The 24182-nt window shown below is 35.6% G+C and overlaps 1 protein-coding gene across 1 annotated transcript; it reads right to left on the bottom strand.

Annotated features, from left to right (window-relative positions):
* Positions 1 to 2572: 2572 nt before the first annotated feature.
* Positions 2573 to 4797, bottom strand: LOC108458204 (V-type proton ATPase subunit G1-like). The gene is made up of 4 exons (XM_017757507.2): positions 4641 to 4797; positions 3615 to 3708; positions 3111 to 3211; positions 2573 to 2924 (listed from the first exon to the last, which is right to left on the bottom strand). The coding sequence occupies exons 2-4, from the start codon at positions 3700 to 3702 to the stop codon at positions 2781 to 2783; spliced, it is 333 nt and encodes a 110-aa protein (XP_017612996.1). The 5' UTR covers positions 3703 to 3708; positions 4641 to 4797; the 3' UTR covers positions 2573 to 2780.
* Between the last annotated feature and the right edge of the window lie 19385 nt (positions 4798 to 24182).

The following is a 24182-nucleotide window of genomic DNA, read 5'->3' as shown; positions in this document are numbered from 1 at the left end:
CCTCTTCTATAAAACACTTCTCGGTGTTAAAAATTTGTCGCTAAATTTCTTTTGTTAATGTTTGAGGTATTATTGAATTGTCAGTGATGCGATATCGCTTTGAGTTATACACATTTCATATATTATGTTGCGATGAGACCATTATCTCCGAAGCCTATCTTGGGGAAGTTAGGTTTCGAGGTGATTTTGTTTTGTACGATCACGGGTGGAAGTATACGTAGAGGTCTCAATCGATGACCGTTATGCGATCATGAATCGAGGTATAATAGGGAGTTAGTTGACAGTCGTTACGTGGCAACAAGCTCAAACTTATTAGATACTGGAAAATATTGCCTTATAAATAACATACAAAAGTTTGAGGGCATAATTAATAAGGAAAAATTGTGGGCCTTCCCATTATAATCGGCATATTTTTTTCTCCATTTCTAGGTAGCTGGTACCTTTAACCTTCATTCTTATCCGAAGGCCGGCACCGTCATGGACGCAGGAAGACTCTCAAGTGTGAAGCAACTATTTCGGTGGAGTAAATGTGATGCTCCTTTCAAACTGACAATGGTTGCCATTATTAAACAACCTACTAATAACTACAACCATTATTGCACTGACCCGAGTTCGACCTCTACTTCTACCAAAACATTCGCTCTCTCTATGAGAGTTCTCTTGTTTCCACCTCGGTGTCAGCCTTCGAATGAAAAGTTAAAGATACCGATTGCATGAAAATAGAGAAAAAAAATTTCATTGATTACACTAAAAAATCCCTTCATTTTCCCCTATGATTATGACATCAATCTTATGTATGATATATATAATGGATCATTTGCGAGGTATCAAAAAAGCTTGAACTCTTGATTGCGTAATGACCGTCAACTGGCCCCTGATTATACTCAAAGGCCACTGATTGGGACCTCCACTTAGACTTCAACCCCTGATCTTATCAAGCACAATCACCTCGAAACTAAATTTCCCCAGAATGGATTTTAGTTTCAAGGCCATGGTCCTATCTCGCCACGACATATGAAATGTATGTGTTAGAGGTGCATTATTACATCCCGACTCCTCAAAACTGCCTATGAAATTCTGAAGTTTCCGTTGAAAACTCAAAACCCTTTTTAAAAACCCTAAACCTAAAAATATTAAACCCTAAATCTAAAAATATTTAAAATCCTAACTCTAGGAGCTTTTCATTTCTCTCTCCAAAATGACTTATTTCCCTAAATTTAAAAAAAAACGATTTATAAGCCTAATTAGAAAAAAAACTGGCATATATGCCAAAATTGCTAGTTATTTCCCAAAACCTTCATAAGTTATTTAGTCTATTCTTTTTTATTTTTAAAATATTTTATTTTAGCAACAAAGGATATAATTTTTTAAATATATTTAAAAAAAATTGAAAAAAAAATCATATCAAACACCTACACTAAATTTGTACTCCTTGAAGTGGCTTGGGTCTATAGCTAATGGAATTCCATGCAATGGTGAATGAAACAGAGGGTATGTTAGTGAAGAACATGGCATCAGTAGGTGTTCGACAAGGAAATGCGATGTTTGCAGTTATTGGAAATAATCAGGTGTCAACTTTGACTTAGAACATGGTGAATATTACCCGGTTGTATGTTGTTGAAAGTAACTCCAGAATCCAACATTGATGTGAAAAAGAAAAAACTATAGCTTTCAATTACCTATTTTCAGCATATACACATACATATTCTTGACTTGCTGGGCTTATTATTCTTCTTGGGTGATGATGGGGTCTCAACAGTGAAAGATAAAAAGGGTAGGAATCATTTTTATTGATCACTTTTTATTAGTTCCCCTAGGGAAACAACCAATGATTCTTTTGAGGTACTATTCAAACAGTTCCATTGCTGTCCTGAAAATGATCTGCAAATTGTGTATTCTTTTTCCAGGTCAAAATAAGAGTACTGTAGTTTGCATACTTGAGAAATGTTAAGAGAAAGAAGAAAAGGAAGTGTGTGTGTGTGTAAAATGAAGATTAAAAAAGAGGGAGATATCTAATTGAATCAAGCTGTAGTCAGTCACAGTCAAGTTGGCTTCAAGCTGACTATGCTCCCAGACTACTTTTCCCCCTTTGTTTCCCTTGCTTTCCCAGACTACTTTTCCCCCTTTGTTTCCCTTGCTTTTGTGTTGTCAAATTTGGCATATAGCTAAACACAAGCTCCAGGCAGAGAATTCAACCTGAAAAAGGTCACTTCTTTTCCAACTTTTTCTGTCTTTAAACTTGGTGAAGGTAGCAGGGTTTTTGAATGACATGGAAAGAGTAAGAAAGAAGCTCAATGAATGTAACACAAAGCTCAATGAGCCACATTGTTTGGTGTTTGGGATCCTTTTTTCCTCTTTTTAGATCATAAAGCAAGGGTTCTTTTGCACTTCTGAAAATAATTGTTCTAGGAGTGCTTGGATGACTTGGATTCCCAAAACCATACACCTGCTGCTCCAAACCAATTGTCTCAAAGGAATTTAGTTTCAAAACTATGTTATAATTGCAAAATCATGTATATGCATGAGAATCTGATCTTTAGCCATTAAGTTTAGGTTCAGAATGCAAAAAATATTGACATTATTAAAACTTTATTGCTCTTTTCCCCAGCATAAATAGATAGGCACACAATTTGTCCTACATGTTCTCAAACTGATGTATCTGATAAAAAGGGTCTAATTTACTCACCAGAGTCTAAACCAGGTGAGGGCAACAAAGCAAATATTACATCATGCAGGGGAACAACAGTAACATATATTGAATGTTTGCCATCTCAAGGGGCCTAATTCTTTACAGTTGTTACATGCTTGAGAAGCATTTGGACAACATCATCTGATATTCTTGCAGCCTCATTTTTCAGGTGGTCAATCTTTGCTTCAGTCTCTTTCTCAAGGCGTTTCACATTAGCACCCGAATCCCCGCTGCTCTGTTTGATGAACACGAGACAGGCATCAGAAAGAGAGTTAAGAAATATATGCTTAAGAGAATGAATTGATGCTACTATTATGCAAGGCAACCCTCATTAACAAACTTGAGAGATAACGAGACACTTTACAAGCTAAATGAAGAAGGGCCAGATGCTTATCCTAGTTAAACAACAAGAAATATTTACCTCGGCAAGTTTCCTCTGAAACTCCTTCTCCACTTGAGCTCGATATTCAGCAATCTCCTTTTCAGCCTCTTCCTTGGCTTGTTTCAGCCTAGCCATCTTGGCTAAAGATACAAATTCAAAAAATATTAAGAAATGAGACAAATTACTTTAGAGCTAAAAATACAAAGTTATAATAATGAACCAAAACAAACCCCAAGGACTACTTTGAGAATACAAAAAATAATAATGCATGCAGAAGCAATTCCATGCATATCAGGACACAATGCGAATGACCACATGCATACACACATGCAAACACAAGAAAAATATGAGAGAAAATGACAAAGCCAACTCCTCCATCGAGTTCATGAAGAAGATAACTTTTCTTTTCTCCTTATTCTCACCAATTCTTGCAGGCATACACAGACACAAACATAGATATCAGTCTATAAGAATAAATCTAGACAAATGGCTTTAAAGGGTTTAATCTATAAATCTGTTGAACACAACAAATAGAGTAGTTACCATTTCTGGCAGTATTGACAATATGCTGAGCTTCTTGTTCTGCAGCAAGCAACTGCTGGATTCCACCTTGACCCCTACTCGATTCCATGTTTTCCTACAATGCCGAAACCAGTATCCATGAACACCATTGATTGTAAGTTTATAAAGCAATCACACTTCTAACTGCTGAATTATGAAGTCTGAAATAATTTGGAATTTAGAGCACATGACATGAATACCAAACAGGTTTAAGTAAATGTGAAGTCCAAAGTTTAATGAGTATAGTCTTGATCCCAAAAACAAAAGAAAAAAAAACGTTACCGCTTTATTAGGCTAGCTGATCACATAGAGATAAACTACTATGGAACAAGGCCAATTACACCATTAAACTATACTTCATCACACTTAATGGTTAATGCTAAGCTCTCAAGAGAAATGGAATGATCAATTCAATTGTCCCACAAATTCTAATGCAAATTCAAACTTGATTCTGCTAGAAATTTTCTTGGCCAGCCCGGAAACTTCATTTCAATGAAAGATCTGTAGCTACTTTTTGCAAAAGGTTCCTGAGCAAGGTGAAAACTACAACCCCAAACAGTTATAATTCAAATAATCATAAAAAAAAAACAGCATAAAAATCAAAAGTAGTTGCTAAATACCAAGAAAAAGAGTTCATATTAAAAATCTTTCCTCAAATCCCATCAATATCTTATATTCTATTATAGTACTATTAGTAGCAAATAGGGCTTTTAAAGAAATTCTCAGTAATTCAAATACAAGAATAAAAGACATTAAAGTGAGATCTAAAGTTAACTAACCAACCAAAACTATAAGAAGTTAAGAACTAAAACCGCAAAGACTTTCTTCTTAAAAGAAAAGGTCTTTCTTTTTTTCTGTTTTGTTGATTTGATCCTTCACAGAATCTATTCTCTCCAAAGAACAAACAGAAGACAAAGCTTTGATCTTTTGAGAGAAAATTAATAACCCATATGAATTATAATGGAGATACTACAAAAATCAAGTGAAGGAGAGAAATTTTGGGGTTACCTTGACAGAAAATCTGAGGATTTTTTTTCCCTTTTTTTTTCTGGTTCTAAGGTTTCGATTGAAGAACGCTTATTTGGCTAATCTTGAAAGAGGAAAAGAAAAATTATTATTATTACACAGGGAAAATACAAACGATGTCGTTTCTGTTTGTCTATTAAAGCTGAGTTGGAAAAAGTTAAGTGGATTTCCTTTCCTTATGGATTGAGTTTGAATATAGGGGTGTAAAATTTGATTTCATTAGAAAAAATTAAAAAAATTTAATATCAAGTTAATCGAATTAGATTATTTAAGTTAACACGTATAAGTAATTTGAATTTTAAGTTCAAATTGAGTTAAATTTTACAATTCAATATCTCGAATAATTCAATAATAAATTACTGTAAATATGCATTTATTCTTTTCAATTTTGAAAATGAGTAAATTGATCTCTTTTAACAAAATTACAAAAAATCAAAATAATTTTTAAATTTTCAAAATAAAATTATAATTTAAAATATTTATAAAATTCTAAATTTTATATTGTTAAAAAATTATAATAATTTTATAATTCTCTCAAGAATATATAAAGAAAGTTAAAATTTTAAAAAATTTCTAAAATAATAATTTTGGGACCTAAATAAGCTAATTAGTGATTCAAGTTTATCATACTAAAGTTTTTTTTTTTTTTGCTTTGAAAAAGTTTTTAAATATATATGGTTTCAAATTTAGGTGCTCTAACATGAAATTAATTATCTTGTAACAAGATTTTAATTTGATATGTTTAACTTTTTTTAATTTTACTCGAATAATTTTACTCAATTAGATTAGATTCGACTCAAATTTCATTTTATTCAATTTGAAAAAATTTCAAATTGAGTTAGAATGATAAAATAAGACTCGTCAACTCGAAAATTTTGACTCGATTCAACTTGATTTGATTGAACACTCACCCTTAAATTTGAATTCTAGAACCATATATCGAGATCTATGATTATAAAAAAATGTCACAAGTTAAATTATTTCATTTATTAGAATTTTCATGTTTTAAGCAATTTCTTCATACATTATAAATTATTTAAAATTTCAAAATAATTATTTTGTAATTAACACTTTAATGTTTTTAATAATTATCATATATTACGAATTACTCAAATTTTAAAAATTTCAATGTTTTGAGTAATTTTATGTATTATAAATTACTAAATTTTTCAAAACATTTCTCATGTTTTAAATATTGATTTCATTGTTGACTAAATCTTAGCTCACCCAGATAAACATTATTGCTAGTTTTTAAAAATTTCAATGTTTTGAGTAAATTTATGCATTATAAATTACTAAATTTTTCAAAAATTTCTCATGTTTTAAATAGTGATTTCATTGTTGACTCAATCTTAACTTAGCCGGTATAAACATTATTGCTAGTTTAACATTTTTGTTTAAAAATAAAATAAGTTAAATGCTCATTTTATATTAAATATTGTAATTATTTTGTCAAATTAAACTAAAAATGTTACTAAGTTTATCATAAAATTTATGAATTTTAAAAAGAAATCAAATTAAAAGAAACTTTGGAAAACTTTGAGAGGTCAAATACAAATTTATCCTATTTTTAAGTATTAATTATAAGGTTAAAATAAAACTTCTAAAACTTGTTGAGTAATATTTTCTCATGTTGTATTAATGGAAAGGTGTATTTATACACATTTCTACTATTACAATTACAGCTCACAATAGGGCCAATTGTTTTGTCTTGCCCTTTGGGCCAAGGGCACTAACATTCCTTAATACTGGTGTTAACATTCTTTAAGCCTCATTTGACTTATTGGACGCTTGCCTATGAAGCACGCGGTCCTTTTTGACCCTGGAATTGACTCTCTCAGCGAACATCGCATATGCCAGTCACGAGCAGGGGCTCTTTTCGCAGACATGGCTTGTGATCTCGTCCCTGTGAGGTTTACGCGAGCTACCTGTTGTGGCCTTACTTGTGCGAGGTTTACGCGAGCTCTCCCACGCGAGCTATCTTTGCGAATATCTTACATTCCCATTAGGTTCTCAGCTGGTTGTGCCTATAGGCGAACATTCTTATTTTACGTCGGGTTATCCGAGTCGAAGGTCCATATCCTATCAGTCATTTGGACTATCGGTTCTCAAATCCTAACAATCCAATCCCCTATTAGTGGGCTTAAGAGACGTTATAAAGTGGTGGGCCTTAGGTCCATTTCAGACGTAGCTTTCTTGTTACGTCGTGGGGCCATAGTGTATGACAACTACCTTGCCACGTACAAATCCAGGTATTGAGAGCGCATATCCAATCGTTGAGACATGAATCATTTTTCTGTTCTCACATCTGGGTGGTTGGTTCATTTCTGGTTACCCGAACTGTTTCAGGGATCTCTCTTTAAAAGGGGAAGGTCGGGGTTTTAGGTTTCCCCATTGTTTTGCTTTTCTGCAAATCGAAATTGAGGTAAATCTCTCGAATTTTTCTGTTTCTTAACTCTGATATCTATTTTCTTTATTCTTTTACTTGCAATATGGTAAGAATGAGAGGAACTCATAGCCAAATTGTCTCGACTCGTCCGCTTCCAATCATCGTGACCAAAAAAACCCTATGCCTGCACCACAACGCTGGAGAAGATGAAGTGGGTTCTGGCCGTACGGGGAATCAAGCTTCCTCACTTCTCTTATAACTTTTCCATTCCCTCGGGGTTGCGCCGCATGTGTGAGGTGACAGATGACAACTTCATTCTTCCGTTGCATGTCCTGGAAGCGAGCTTCCACCTTCCTCTGTTACCCTTCTTTTGTAGTCTCCTCAACGACTACAGGCTCACTCCCGGCCAACTTTCTGATTTTTTCTGGTGGCTCATCATGGCTTATTTCCTTGACTACCGCTAGTGAGGCGAGGTTCCTATGCTTTCCATCTTCCAGCATCTGTATCAGTTGAAAGGGACCGATGTGGGGGAGTCTATAGGGTTCTACTATTTTCCTCCCGTTGGAAGGTGTGAACAATAATAAAAAAACTAGTGCAAGAATTTTTGCCTGAAGAAAGGAAAATACATTCAAGTTCGCAGCTTACTTGGTGAGGCCTTTAGGTTCCCCACCAGATAGTTCTCCCCCAGCGAGGATATGCGCACTTTCCAAAGGAGCCTCACCACTGATGAGGTTGTCGCGTAGTATCAGAGATTGCGCATTGGTTGCATACTGGCTCTGGAAGAGGTTCTAACTACTAGAAATGTTTTTAGATTCTATTTGGAGGATCTTAGCCCAAATAGTTGGAGGGCTAGTGACAATCAGGAAGTTACGCGATCGGTTGGTGGGCGACCAGTGAGGGGCACTTGGCCCCATGATTCCTTTGATCAGTTGGGGATGATATTAACGGAGTGCTTGAGGGAACCTGCTAACTTCTTCTACCATTATTACGGGAATAGGACAGGAAGTAGCTCAAGCAACATTGACAGTAACAACATCTCATGTGAGCTTAATGAATCCATTGACATCGATGCTTTAATAAGTAGTGGACTTCGACTAGGACAGCACGTGTCAACCCTTCCAGCGAAGAGGAAAGGGATAGTCTTCAACTAGAATGCCGCTAAAAGAAAAGTATTGATAGCAGAGGCCCTGCTGTTGCAGTCACCCCCATCCGTTCTTCCCATCTGGCAAACTTGCCAACTGTTATCTGGGCAAGCTCACCCATTAATATCACTAAGGACACTTCCCCTTCCCCTACTCGTGAGGACTCTCAAGTGGCTCTCGTAGCTGAAAGAGTGTTTACTGAGGTTATGGAAGACTTCCCCTCATCTTTGTACCACCTATTATCTGAGGTTGGCATTCTCGGCCTAAGGTATGTAGAGGCCCATGATAAGGAGCTCATTGATACTCAAGCTGAGTTAGACAACATACGTGAGCTGTACAACAAGGTAAAGGAAGAGAATGAAATAATAAATGAGCAACAGGAGGTCCTCATCGAGTGCCTGGCGATGATGGAGACTAAAGTGGAGAAGTGTAGAGCTAAGCTCTCCACCAAAAAGGAGAAGTACATAATTGCATAGGCAGAGCTGAAGAAGGTCAGTGCAAGGCATTCCGTTGAGCTGGAAAAGATCATTAGTGAATGTCAAGAGTAGGTGGATACTGCCCTTTGGAAGTAGGGGAGGTGTTGGCAACTTTCAAGCAGCAAAATTCCCAAAACATCTTGGGCTCCCTTCAAAGGTTCACGGAGAACTTGCTCTTGCATACCCAGGTCACCTGCGACCCCTTTGATGTCTACAATGTTGATTTCGATGCACTTGTAGACATGGATGTGAGCAGCCTGGGCTTTGATGTCTTTAACCCTTCTAGGTCTACTTGGGATTCTTTCACAGCCACCTAAAAGAGAGAGCTTTTTGTAGAGGAGGGGGGTTCTGGTACTGCAGACCTGGCTTTATCTACTGCTGGGGATGTTATGACTTTAATTCGTCCTTCGATGACTGAGGATGTTTGGTTGCAACTCCAACTGTTGAGAAGGTCGTCTCACCCATTGCAGTGTGGGGCGTGGTTCATAATGCCTATAAGATTCCTGATAGCTCTTCCAACTAAACCCTTTTCAGTTCACCTACTTTCTTCTTGAGCGCGGTTAGAATTTTCTTGTTTATAGCCTCTACTTGGCCATTGGTTTGTGGGGTTTTCACCGAGTTTTTAGCAAAGGATATCTGGAGGTCCGTGCAAAATTTCATGAACTTTTTTTGGAACTGTGTGCCATTGTCCTTGATAATCGTGCAAAGTATCCCAAGCCTGCAGATAATCAACTTCCACATAAATGACTCTACCTACTTCTCTGTTATGGTTGCTATAGCTTCTGCCTTGATTCATTTCGTGAAGTAGTCAATAGCTACTATAATGAACTTATTCTATGCCATGGCTATGGGGAATGGCCGAGGATGTCGACCCCCTATGTCGCAAAAAGCCAAGGCCATGTCATGATTTGGAGAGGTTCTGTTTGTTGCTGTATTTTGGTGTTTCTTTGGTAGAGGTCATATTTTCGAACCATGTATCGAACGTCCTCGTAGATAGCAGGCCAAAAATATCCTTGTCTGAGTATTTACTGTGCTAGCAACATGCCTCCCAGATGATCACCGCAGATGTCCTCATAGATTACTTTCATGATATACTCAGCTTTCGATGGAGAGAGGCATCACAGTAGTGGGTTTGAGAACCCTTTTCTGTACAGACACCCTCTAGGAGGGTGTATCACATTACCTTGCATTGCTGTTTTGCGAGCACTTTTCGATCTTACTTTCCTCTTTACCCTAGAGTGTGTGGATTATAGGTGTCATCCACGTTTCTTCCTGGGTTGTGAAGAGCACTTGGGAAACATCATAGCTCAGCATTTTCTTATGTTCGAGCAGAATTTTTCCTCTCTACTTAATGGTGATGGAAGATGCTAGCTTGGATAGAGCATCTATACACGTGTTGTTGTTTCTTGGAAGCTGTCTAACCTCAACTTTATCGTATCTCTCCAGCAATTGAATTACTGTTATATAACATCGTTTTAGTGTTGGTTCTTTGGCCTCATATTCACCGTGTATTTGCTTTTCCACGAGCTGTGAATTGGTTTGTATGGTTAAGTTTCTGGCATCCAGTTGGCGCACTAATTGTAGTCCCAATATTAGTGCTTCGTATTCAACAGTGTCGTTTGATGTTTGGAATCCAAATGACAGTCCATATTGCCACCCGTTACCCTCTAGTTCTATCACAGGTATGCCTGCTTCGGATCCCGTTCTGGTTACGGAGCCGTCGATGTAAACTGTCTAATCTTTTGGTTTATCTATTGTACGTACATTTCCTAGTGTGTTTAATATTGGTAATGTTCAACAATGAAAAGAAGTTTTAGTAAAAAATGTAAAGTGAGTATTATTTCTCCACAAAGTGTGAGAATCGTTAGAGTGGTTGTATTCACATATTACATTATGTCTGCGAGGTACTTCACTATTTGATGTTTCAACTTACATTCTATGTTACCTGTTGTGTCTTCATTTCTTTCGAACGATATTCTACCATGAAATCTGCCAACACTTGCCCTTTTATTATTGTCCGTGGGGTAAAATTTATCTTGAATTTTTTGAGTTCGATGTTCCATTTTGCTATCCTCCCTAGGGTGTCTACCTTGGCGAGCACTTACTTCATTGGTTGGTTAGTTAGCACGATGATCAGATGGGCTTGAAAGTATGGGCATAACTTGTGAGTTGTAACGATTAGAGCATAGATGCAGTTTTCTATATTTGTGTACCTGAGCTCGCCATGTTGAATGACCTTGCTAGCATAATACACTGAAAATTGGAGGGTAGCTTTGAATTTGACCAAGACAGTTGCGATTGTTTCTTCTGAGGCTGCTAAGTACAGATGAAGCGTTTCTCCTGTTTAAGGCAACCTTAGAAGTAGGAGGGGGAAGTGAGTTACTACTTTAGTTGTTCGAAGATGGTTTGACATTCTTCGGTCCATAAAATGGTTTCCTCAAAGCCCTAAAAAAATGGTAGGTACTTGTATACCATCCTAGAGATAAATATGTTCAACACCACCATCCTGCCCGTGAGACGCTGGATTTCTTTTATAGTTCACAGTGGGGCATCTCCACGATAGCTTGAATTTTTTCTGGGTTCGACTCTATTTCCCTCTTTGATATCATAAAACCCAAGAACTTGCTAGCTCGCAAATTGAAGGCACATTTTTTGGAGTTAAGTTTCATGTTGTGGCCCTTCAACATCGAGAACGTATCAGATAGCTTCCGCACATGCTCATCCATGGATTCAAAAGTTTACAAGCATATCATCTACATATACCTCTAGACTGCAGTCTATCTACTATTTGAATATCTTGTTTACCAACCTTTGGTAAGTTGCACTCGAATTTTTTAGTCTAAATGGCATAACCTAGTAACAAAAAAGACCTTACTCAATGATGAAAGTTTTTCTCCTGATCGCCTCAGTCTAGTAGTATTGGTTGGTTGTAGCCCGATAAGGCATCCATGAAGCTCATGAACCTTTGTCCGTTGGAAACGTCCTGTAACAGCTCGGTTTTAGCTAAGTCAGAATAGTAGTTTCAGAACCATAAATTCGATGTCAGAAAATTATTTTAATATTATTTTATGTGTTTATAGCATGTTATTGGATATTCGTGAAAATTTCGTGATCTAATTTTATTGTTTAATAACTCAATTTAAGAAAAAAGGATTAAATCGCGTAAAATGTAAAAGTTGTATTCTATTAGTTAAAAGTGTCAATTTACTTTGGTTTTTTAATATGATGGCCTTAAGTGGTAATTATACCATTTTAAAGGTTAATGGACATTAATGGACATCCATTATATGTTTTTAAAGATTAATTAGTAAGGTTGAAATGGTAAAATGATTATTAAAGGTTAATAAATAAAAACAAAAATGAATTTAGTCTATCTTTCTTTCTTTCTTGGTCGAATGTTGATGAAGAAGAAGGCCATAGATTGAGTTTTAGGGTTCAACATCTTCTTAGCTCAATTGGTAAGTGCTTTTAGCTCGGTTTTTTTTATGATTTTTACGTTTTTGAAATCGTTGCTTTGTATTCTAGCTAGCCCATGCCTTAATTTGAAGTTGTTAAAGATTTTGTGAAGTGCTATTGATGAATGCTTGAGATTTTGAATTTTTTATGATGAAAAATGAATATTTGTTTATAGTTATACAATTTTTGTTAAGTGATTTTGAGTAAAAATGTCTATTAGGGGTTTAATTGTGAAAATGTAAATTGAAGGGTTGAAATGTCAAATAAATAAAAGTGTGGGGCTGCTAGAGACCTATGTGAAATTCGGCTAGGCTTGGGTTTAATGAAATTTTATGAATTTTGTATATTTGTGAAATAGGGACTAAATTGTAAAAATGTGGAACTTTAGGGGCTAAAGTGTAAAAATTCCTAAATATGTGTTTGTGAACTGAGTTGAATGATTTGATGAATAAATGAGTTAATTTTGAATGTATATAGATTAAGAACGAAAGAAATCAGATTTAGATCGGAGAAAATCAAAGGTTATCGAATAGTCGATCCAGTCCGTTTATTCTGAATACAAGGTAAATTCATATGCAAATAAATTTATTTAAATTGAATTACATATATTTAGTTGTTATTGAACTATTATGAATGTTGAATGATCAAATACGAGCAAGAATCGACAGGGTTACAATATCTGAAAGTCTCGTACGAACCATAGGAATAGTATAGGATACGAATGTTATGACATTAGGATTAACGAGATGTGACTATGTGTAAGACCATGTCGGGACATTGGCATCATATGTGATTACGTGTAAGACCATGTCTGGGACATTGGCATCGTTATTTGATTTCGTGTAAGACCATAGCTGGGCTATCGGCATCGATATATGATAACATGTAATACCATATCTGAGATATGACATTATAAGAGCTATATGTGATTTCCGAGTATCCTTAATAATTCCAAAAAGTTCAACGGGAAAAGTCAAGTCAAGAAAGAATGTGTGAATGAGTTAAGTGACTCAGATACATATGAGATTCATACAAATATTGAAAAGAGAAATATTTGATGAATTCATTCATAGTATTGAATGTGTATACATTGGGAAAGGTTTGTGAGCTTATATGTGCTTACTCATAGTTTACCTATTGATGAAAATAATGTTGATTCATATGGTAATTTTATTTGTATATGGCTTACTAAGCTTTTTAAAGCTTACTTTGTGTGTTCTTTCCTTTTTTTTTAGATAATCGAAGCTAGCTCAGACTCGAGGATTATCAGGAACACCATCACACTATCGATCAACTTGTTGACAGTTTTGATGCTTTGTAATTATGGTATATGGCATGTATAGGCTAGTGATATTATGATATGTTTGTGTTATGAAAATTAGCCATGAGAGTTGGCTTGTAAATGATGTAAATGTTTGGTATGTTTTTAGCCATGTAAGGTGGTTTATAATGCCTTATGTTTTGGTAAGCTTGGTATGGTTTTTATGATGGCTAGATAGTTAAATTATTTTGGTTAATTATCAATGATATGTCATGGTTGAAAGGGATTTGGCATATTTGTGTATTGGTTGATGAACTTTGGCTGTATTTTGTGACTTAAAATGGTACCATATGAACATGTGTAGGTATGTGCAAAAAGGGTGGCAAATTGGCTTTGAAAAATGACCTATTTTTGTCCACACAGACAGAGACACGAGCGTATGTCTCAGCCATGTATGACACACGGTCATGCTATATGGTCGTATATCCCCTAATGTTGAAATTGAATTGAAGTCAGTATGCTCCACACAGCTTCACACACGGGCGTGTGACTGGCCGTATGACATAAGTTAGTATACCCCCTAAATGGTACACAGTTTAGCACATGGGCGTGTGTGACCATTTCATAGGGCACACGGATTGGACACACGGGCGTGTGGTTGGTCATGTGACCCAAATCAGAATACCCTCTAGTTTTCACACGGCCTGGTACACGGGCGTGTCATCGGCCGTGTGATACAAATCAATATGTATGTCCTGTTTCCATACAGCTTATGACACGGGTGTGTTTAGTGACCATGTGAAGCACACGGCCTGTTTACAGGGGCTTGTGATCCCTGTATGCATGAAAATTTTATAAGTTTCCTAAAGTTTTTAAATGTTATTGGTTTAGTCCTGAATCTCTTTCAGGCATGTTTTAAGGTCTCGTAGAGCCTTATAAGGGACAATGTGACTATGTTGGATTGATGTTTATGTATTAATGGATTCTTGGATGAGAAATGTATGTTGTATGTTGTGATTTGATAGGTAATGCCTCGTAACCTTATTCTGATGACGGATACAGGTTAGGGGTGTTACATGTCCACCAGGCGATCTATTGATTGCAAGGGGAAACTATCTTTGAGGCTTGCCTTGTTTAGATTGGTGAAGTCAAAACACATCTTCCACTTGCCTGTCACCTTTTCTACCATTACCATATTTGAAATCCAATTCGGGTACTCCACTTCTCTGTTAAAGTCGGTGGCCAACAGCTTGGCGACTCCTGCCTTACTGCTTCGATTACATGTGGTGCAAACTTTCTCTTTTTCTACTTCACGGGTTTTGCCTTTAGGAGTACATTTAACCTGTGCACTATTACTCATAGGTCTACGCCTAGCATATCCGTTGCGAACCATGCGAAGACGTCCGAATTCCCCCTCAGGCATTCGACTAGTAAAATCATTTCTTCTCCACTTACCGTTGATGAAATTCTAAGTGTTATTTCTTTATTGCCGCAAAATAGTTGTAGGGTCTCTATGTGCTCCTCTACCTTGGGTTTTATTTCTCAATATTCTTCCTTCACATCTAGGTCATTTAAGTTGATGGCTTTGCTTGGCGAACTCTGCTTCTCGGTCAGAGGTTGCTTCGTCTGTTTCACAGACAGCATGTGACACTGCGTCGCCATGTGTTGGTTGGATCGCAAGAAGCCGACGCTAGTACTTGTCAAGAACTTGATGTTCATACAATAGGTTTTCATCACTATATTTATCATTCGAATGATTGGTCTACCAAAGATGGCATTATATGCCATCGGGTGATCGACCACATAGAACTGGACACATTCTATGGTTGTATGTTTGACATCGCCTAGAGTGACTGCCAACGTGATAGTGCCCCTTACTTCGACAGGATAGTTCACGAAACCGTATAAAGGGCTGGCTGCAAGTAAGGATTGCCTTTTCAAGCTCATTTCCTTGTATGCTTCCCAAGATAAGACTTCTACTATGCTACCGCTATTGACAAGTATTCTCTTAACCTCAATCCCTGCGATCTCAGCTAAAACCATCATTGGTTATTTCCGTCCTCGTCACAGATTAGCTCATCGTCACCTCTTCTAAACTTTACACTCTACTGTTCCTGGTTTCATGGTTTCTTCAAGGTACTAAGCAACATCACACTAGTCATGTGAGCTCACATCTTGGTGCTTGACTGCATCCATTCATCACTTGTGCCTACTATTACAAGAATGGTTCCCCGTACCTTTGACTTCCCTTGGGGTCCGGTCCATGCAAACTCTGGCCCTCTTGCGGACCTTCCTAATTTTGAACTCAATAAGTTCTCCATTTCGAATAGCTTTTTTTATGGCGTCCTTTAACGTGAAATAGTTTTCGGTCTTATGTATTATATCATCATGGAAGGTGCACCGATCCCTAAAGTTCACCCTTCTAGTTGTACTTCGCATCAGAGGCAATTTAGGAAGAATGCCTAGGCTCTTTAACTAGTTAAGGATGTAAGCTCACGTGGCATTTAATGGGGTATATGCTTCGAAGTTACCTTGGAGGGTGTAATGCCTCACGTGCTCTTGTTGGTGCCTCTGTGGGTTTCTAAATGCATCACCTTGGGCTGAGGTCCTGTGTGGCCTATTGGTCCTGACCCGCAAAGACTGGTTGCTAAAGGATTGCTTAGCGCACTTTCCTTCTATGCTGCTGGATTGTCTATCCTCTATTTGAAAATTGACTCGTAAAGTCCTCTTAATCTGTTCCACCTCCATGAATTTATGATCCCGTTCGGATATGTCAACTAGACTCTATGACTTGTTGTCCGTGAATGAGTACTGCACATGGTCGTTCTACACCCCTTTGATCAAGGCATCTATTGCCTATCCGTTTCCTATGTTATTTATATTGAGTATGTAGTTTTAGAGTGACTCATATTCTCGTTGCTTCACTGACATTAGCCCCGTGAGTGTATTCATGATTGCTTGATAGGCCTAGAATCTTCCCAAGAATATTTTGCCCTAATTGTGAGAAGTTGCGAGCTGAGTCTTATGGAAGAAAAAGATACCAATCATTGGTGCTTGTTTTTAGCGTCGTAGAAAAGGCTTTGCATTTGGCAGTGTCTGATGCTCCCAATAGGTTTATGTAATCATTATATTGCATTAAATAGGCTTGTGGATCCCTTTTTCTTTCACACATGTCTTTAGGAACTTTGAAGTCACGAGGCAGGCCTACTATTGCAATCTTGGGTGCTAGCGGGTTGTTAGAATAGAACAACCAGTCCATGTCTTGTGACTTCGGGTGTAAGGCCCACACGTCGCAACGAAGTTCATCCATCTCATTCAACCACTCCTTCACCTGAGTCTTCGGGGGTTCATCTTAGGCAGTAGTGTTTCTCTGGGATCCCAAGTTATCAACATGTGCCTTTCAATGTAGTTCATCATTCTTCTTTAGCAACTATTGCTGACAGGTTTGTTGTTCTACAAATCATGCCTCTTGCGTCGCCATCTATTCCCTTATGAATTTCATTTGCTCCTGGAGTATCTGGAGATGCGGCGGAGTTGGTTCTTGGTTGAGGGAAGAGGGCATTCCCTGACCAGATAAGAGATTAAGGTCTAAGAAAGGAAAAGGCCACTGATAAATCGCGTTGTCGAGGTTTTTGGGCCTGTTAGTGAACCAGGCAGCAAACAAGTCCATTTTGTCACTTCAAGGATCGGGATCCGATACTTCTATCTAACTGAAGGAGGGGATGAAGGGAGAGGCCTCGTCGGGGTGAGTCATTTTATTTTACTTTAGGCTGAAGAGAAATAAATCAAGTTAAATAAAATTTGTTGGTTGGAAGTAGTCCACGTTCACCGCACCAATTGTTGAGTAATATTTTCTTATGTTGTATTAAGGGAAACATAGAGGGTATTTATACACATTCCTATTGCTACTATTACAGCTCACAATAGGGCCCACTGTTTTGTCTTGGCCATTGGGCCGAGTGCACTAACATTCTCTGTCCTTGGTGCTGACATTCTCTAGGCCTTATTTGGCTTATTGGATGCTTACCTGTGGAGCACACGGTCCTTTCTGACCCTGGGACTGACTTTCCCAGCGAACCTCGCACTTGCCTGTCATGAGCGAGGGTCCTCTTCGTAGACATGGCTCGCGACCTCGTCCTTGCAAGGTTTACACAAGTTCACTCTTGCAAAGGTTTACACAAGCTCACTCTTGCAACCTTACCTGTGCAAGGCTTACGCGAGCTCTTCCACGTGAGTTATCTTTGTGAACATCTTGCATTCTCATGAGGTCCTCAGCCAGCTATGCCTGTAGGTGAACATTCTTCTTCCAGGTTGGGTTTATTCGGGTCGGAGGTCTAGATCTTATCGGTCATTTGGACTACCGGTTCCCAAATCCTAACAAGACTTAAATTAAAATAGCTGAATTAAAATTTCATAAAATTTAGGAGGACGAAACTCCTGCCATCCCCTAAATTCATTCCATTACTTTTTCATCCATTAGTATCTAAAAGTAACGGAGTGGAGTTAAATCCCCTAATTTGCCATAAATTATTTCATTATTTAATAGTAATGCTTTTAGGTTTTAAATAATTTTTGCATATACTGACGTATTACTTAAATTCTTTTAACTTTGTCATATTTTAAATAATTTTTATGTGTTACAAATATTTTAAAATATTTTTAATTTTTAAGTATTTTTAAAATTTATTGCGAATTGTTGTTTTCATGTAGTATCCGGATAAAACAAATTCTTTTAAATTGTAAGTTGTATATTTTGTTTCATCAACAATTTAGATCAAATGGTTTTGATATAATGATTCATATTCTTCCAACATGGCTCTTTTTTAGAAACTTCCAGATTTAAAGGTTTACAAATAGCCACAAGATCCTTGTAGTTAGTAATTTAATCATTGTACTAGAAATTCAACAAACGAAAAAGTTAGTGTTAAATATTTTCTTTAATACATGACACATGTTTAACTATTGATTGAGTTCTAAAATATATATTGAAAATTTTAAATTTTGTAGAAATTAAAAACTGGAAAGATTAATAAGTTTTTGAAAATATTTTTAAAAATGGTAAAAGTTTTATGAAGACCTTTGTATTAAGTGTCAGATTGTATTTTTGCTCCTATAATAAAAAGGGCAAAATAGTCCTTCTACATTAGATTAAATAGTAAATTGGTCATTTATTTTAAAAAATTTATCCCTTTGTACTATTAAAAACTAGCATGGCTGATAGAATAACTAAACAATGATACGTGACACGTTAAGTGTGCCTCATGATAATGAACATGGACAAATTTTTAATAGTAAAAATGGATGAAATTTTTACTAAGACTAATTTGCTCTTTAATCTAACGTACAAGAACAAATTTGCCTATTTTTGAATATAAGGACCAAAATGTAATCCAACTTCTAATATAAGGGACTCCATGATACATTTATCAAAAAAAAATTCTATTATGTAATTTGGAGTATTATTTTTTAACATTTTGACAAATATTTTGCAAAAATTATTTAAATTTAAAGAATAAGTTTTCAAGAAGAAAAAAAAAACTCAATTGAGTGAGAGTCTGCAAGTTCTCATTATGTTAAATTTTGTTATTAGTCTCTGTACTTTATTAAAGTTGTGGATTTAGTCTACATATTTTAATTTGATCAATTTTAGTCCATGTATTTTTTAAATTTTGAATTTTTTTTATCCTATCCAAAATAATAGCAGTTAATTTTGTCTAATTAAATTCAATTATTAATCCTATACTCTACGAACAGTTGCAGATATAATCTGTATTCTCCAATTGGATTATTCTAATTCCTTATACTTTTTGAAATTTGAAATTTCTATATTAACACAAATGATTAATCCATCAACTGGGTTTTTAGTTGGTAACTAATTTTCTTTCCCGTCCAATGCAAAAATATCTCTGTGTAAAATTATTTAGAATATAGTATGTCTGTAATATTTTAAATATGAAAAAAGATTGTATGAAATAGTGACGCCACATCATCTCTATCCATTTTGCAATAGTTTAATGCCATATCAGTATTTTCATCCTGAAAAAAAATCAAATCTAACTAAAAATCCTAAAATTCAGGATGAAATTACTGATGTGGTGTTAAACTATTGGAAATGGATAATATCCCTATTTCATACTGTAACACCCCCTACCCGTGTCTGACGCTGGGACCAAATACGAGGTATTACCGAACTTAAACATGCATACAAACGAAAGCCGGCCCTAAAATTTCATTTAATTCAAAACTATTCAGACACATGCATAACGTCCCTTATTTGGGTCTACGAAGCCTAAAACATACTTTGGAACGGTTTCGGGACTAAACCGAGAACTTACGAAAACCTAGAAAATTTCATGCGACAACAAGTCTTTCATTTTAAATATATTTCACTTTAACCAACATCCATGACTATCAACCTCAACACAAGATATTAGCACATACATGAGTTCAATAACATTCAATATCATCTATTTTAATACCAACGTATCATTTGCCTACCATCATGTATGTAATGTACATTCTTACATTAACTAGAACTAGATATGCCAAATCTTATTCTCGTTTAATACCATCTTACTGTGGTTACCAATTTGTCCATTAAACATTCATGTTCAAGGCATTGTTACTTATTTACATTTAATTCATAATCCATAGGTATGCATTCAACTTACCTAATGTATCACCAATCATGCACAACAAATAAAGCTAACTACCTCATCACACCAAAAACATAGAACATGACATGATTAATTAAGCTTACAAACCATAGTGAATATGGGCCACATCCCATGGCCATATACGATAACTCAACGTAGATCAATATGTTAGGCCAAATCATAATAATAATACATGTCATAAAACTAGCTTCCTATACATGCCACTCACTTGATATTTCTAATATTTGAATTAATTCTCCGAAAAGTGATAGCTTGATAGTATGATTCTGCCTCCGATGATCGCCAACCCCGAGCCGACCTGCCAATACTAAAGAAATGGAGAGGAGGGGTAAGCTTTACGCTTAGTAAGTCCATATGAAATTAATAAGCAATTACTAACATGCTTTTCAAGATACTAAATCATTTATATCTGGATCTACGAAACTCCAAATTAAGTTCCGTTAATTTTCCTTGAAACTAGACTCATATACCTTTCTCCCATAAAATTTTTAGAATTTGTGACTTAGCCAATTAATACAGTTTATTCATTAAAGTTTCCCCTATTTCAGTGTTCGGCTACTCTGACCTCAGTTCACTACGAATCAATTTTCTCTCTGTACAGAATTCAAAGGGCTATGCTGTTTATTTTTCTAAAAATAGACTCAATAAGGAATCTATACATGTAAATTATAACTCCTAATTATTTTTTCACAATTTTTAGTGAATTTCTAAAATAGGAACAGAGGATCTCGAAGTCATTCAGACTCTGTCTCACAACAATTTAAATATCTCATAAACTCATTGAGCTTTAATCTCATATTTTATTCAACCCCTAACTCAATTTCCATAGTTTATGGTGAATTTCCAAAGTTGCATCACTGCAGTAACCCAAAACTGCCAAGGCTAAATTTACTCAAGCACAACTATTATTCACTAAATCCATACAATATCATTTCATCCATCATGGAAAGAACACATAATTATGCTTCATAGGCATAGTTCCGTAATCTCAATGTCATCAAGTATCAATACTTATTCCTCATCATGTCATTTTCATAGTATTCACCAATACTATATACATCATATATCAAGGCATCACACATAAGTTTAGTGTACATACCTGTACAACTTGTAATTTAACTTAAGAACATACTCACCAATGGCTTGTCTCATTGGGACCATTATCGAATACTCCGTCAAATTACCTATTGAACACTCAGAATATAATCGGATACATGGAAGCCCGCAGCTAGACAAACTCAATAGCCTGCGGTTTATGTAGCAAAGCTACCATAATCTCACCCATAATAAACTTGGAACGCAACTCAACGAGCTCGGGTGTTCGCATCCATAATGAACTCGGAACACAACTCAACGAGTTCGGATGCTTCCATCCATAGGTGAACTCAAAATGCAACTCAACGAGTTCGGATGCCTCATAATTCTCATGAACTCGGACCACAACTCAACGAGTTCGGATCTCAATTTCCTAGTGACATGTCACTTGTATCCTAACCTATTCCTAAGGTTCAAACGGGTTCTTTCCTCGATCATACGCCTTTGCCATCTTTCTCGTGATGTCAATTTCGATACTCCGGTGGCAACTCATATTTTTCAAGTATTCCACATAATTTGTATAATAATTCAACAATAATCATAGCATGCAACAATTCGTAAATGATAATCATCATACCATTATAAAGACATCAACAACATATAGTAATGTTACATCATTTACATAATATCAAATTATTCACATATATGTATACTTACAATTCATATAATATCATAACATTAACATTAAAATACACATTGCATTATTAAAATCATATGAACTTACCTCATATGCGAAAATGGTCATTTTTACCATTTTATCCACAACTTGGTATTTTACTGATTTTAGCCCGAATTTCGATTTTCCTTGCTCTATCATTTCAAATATAGCCTAATTAGGACTCATATTATTCTAATCAACCCAAAATCATATTTTATGAAAATTACAATTTTGCCCTTAAACTTTCACATATTTACACTTTTGCCCCAAATCTCGTAAATTAAACTTCACCCTATTTTCTTATGTTTTATGACATTTTGATCATTTTTCCCTTCTATAGCAACATCCAATTCTCACTCTAACATGTATTTATGAACATTAGATATTTTTACCAATTATGTCATTTTACTCGTTTTCACGTAAAATCGCTTAGCAAAAGTCGTTTATCTAACACCCAACCTTCATTTTCTATCATTAGACATCAAAATACATGCATATAATTCATGGGTAAATTTTTAGACATGAACCTTAGCTCAAATTAATGGTAGAAATAAGTAGAACAATTTATCGGGATTTAAAAAATGTAAAGAACTTTAAAAACGGGGAAAAGATGGACTTACAATCAAGCTTGGAAGTTTTAAAAACCCTAGCCATGTCTTCCATCTCCATATACGGTTATGGCATGAGAAAAATGAAGAAAATGACATCTTTTTCTTAATTATTTTAGCTTTATTTACCAATTTACTAAAATACCCTTAATGAAAAATAAATAAAAACATACCATGCCATGTCCATCTTTGTCCACTAATTACAAAATGGGCTATTTACCATTTAAGGACCCTCAATTTAAAAACCCATTACTCACAAGTATTTAGTACCTTTGTAAACTAGAATACACATTTTGTAACTTTTACAATTTAGTCCTTTTGACTAAATTGAGTGCCCGAACGTCAAAATTTTCGAACGAGGTTTTCGCGAAGTTATTCTGTAAAATCGTAGACCATAAAAATATAATAAAAATAAAATTTTATTCATCGAATTTGTGGCCCCGAAACCACTATTCCGACTAGGCCCAAAATCGAGATATTACATATACAATCCATTCTCTTTAAATATATTACATGCATAAAGGTTGTGAAATATAAATATTAATATTAATCAAATTAAATATGCATATATGAAACTATAAACTTATAAACTTGTCTTTTTATGTCTAAACTTTATTGTATATGATATGTATGATGTATATGATATGAATAATTTAAATAAAACTTGATACATTTTAGAATTAGTTAGAAATATTTAATAATGAATAAATATAATTACTTTCGATATTTTTCGAGAATGAATAAATAATGCTAATGTTATGAAAAAGTAAAATTAATCTGTGAAAACATTAAATAACAACAAATCATTTTCTATTAAAAAGTCATATAGCTTCTATGATGATCCCACCTCCATTTTTTTTTTGTGAAAAGAAAAAGCATTACAAAGAATTAGAAATAAACTAGAGAAGAAACTACATATAATTGTAAGCCTTCTTCCCTATCAAAAGTTAATTTGGTAATTTGATCAGCTTTCATTTTATCTTCTTTATGAACATATTCTATGGACCAATTCTCCTCTTTTTGTAGGAGTTGTATAATGCACCTGATTAAAGCAGAATTTGATCCCTTCAATAAGGACTCTTTGATAACCCCAATAACTTCCATATTATTGGTCTATATCAAGATTCTATCATGAAGTCTTCTTTGTACCAATGTCACACCATTGAGAATACCCCACAATTTAGCTTCAAAAACATAACATATCCCTAATATGCAATTGAACCCTTTGGTCTATTAAAACTCCAGCTGCAGAAACACAACCTGTGTTGATTTTAACAACTCCATCAGACCTTATACAAATCCACCTTTCTGTTTCCACCATTTCCTCCCTTGATACGTTTCTCATAGAACTCCCTCCCGTGCGAGTAGAAATGTATTGTTTAGCCCAACTATACGCGCCTTTGACAATCTTCTCTATACTCCACGACACCCCTTGAAAAGTGCATATATTCCGGTTTTTCCAAATCTGCCAAGCAACAAGGCCAAAAAATCATAGCCAATCAACATTCCTCCGGTCGATATTAAGACAATTTTCCAAATTGGACTCAAGCCACTCTTGCAAATTACCTAAAAGAAAGCGATTAGTTTATGAGATGGAATGATTCGGTGCCATACTTTCTTTGCTGCATCGCAATCCTTTATAGCATGAAGAACATCCTCTATTTTATGGCCACATATTGAACATCTTGTGTCACTACTCACATCACGCCTTAGCCACTCTTCTTGAGTAAGCAACCTTTGTTTGAAAGCCAACCAGAGGAAA

The sequence above is a fragment of the Gossypium arboreum genome, chromosome 4 (assembly GCF_025698485.1).
Source record: "Gossypium arboreum isolate Shixiya-1 chromosome 4, ASM2569848v2, whole genome shotgun sequence".
NCBI classification, from domain to species: Eukaryota; Viridiplantae; Streptophyta; class Magnoliopsida; order Malvales; family Malvaceae; genus Gossypium; species Gossypium arboreum.
The sequence above is the reverse complement of the archived record's forward strand: the minus strand, read 5'-3'. Positions and strand labels throughout refer to the sequence as shown.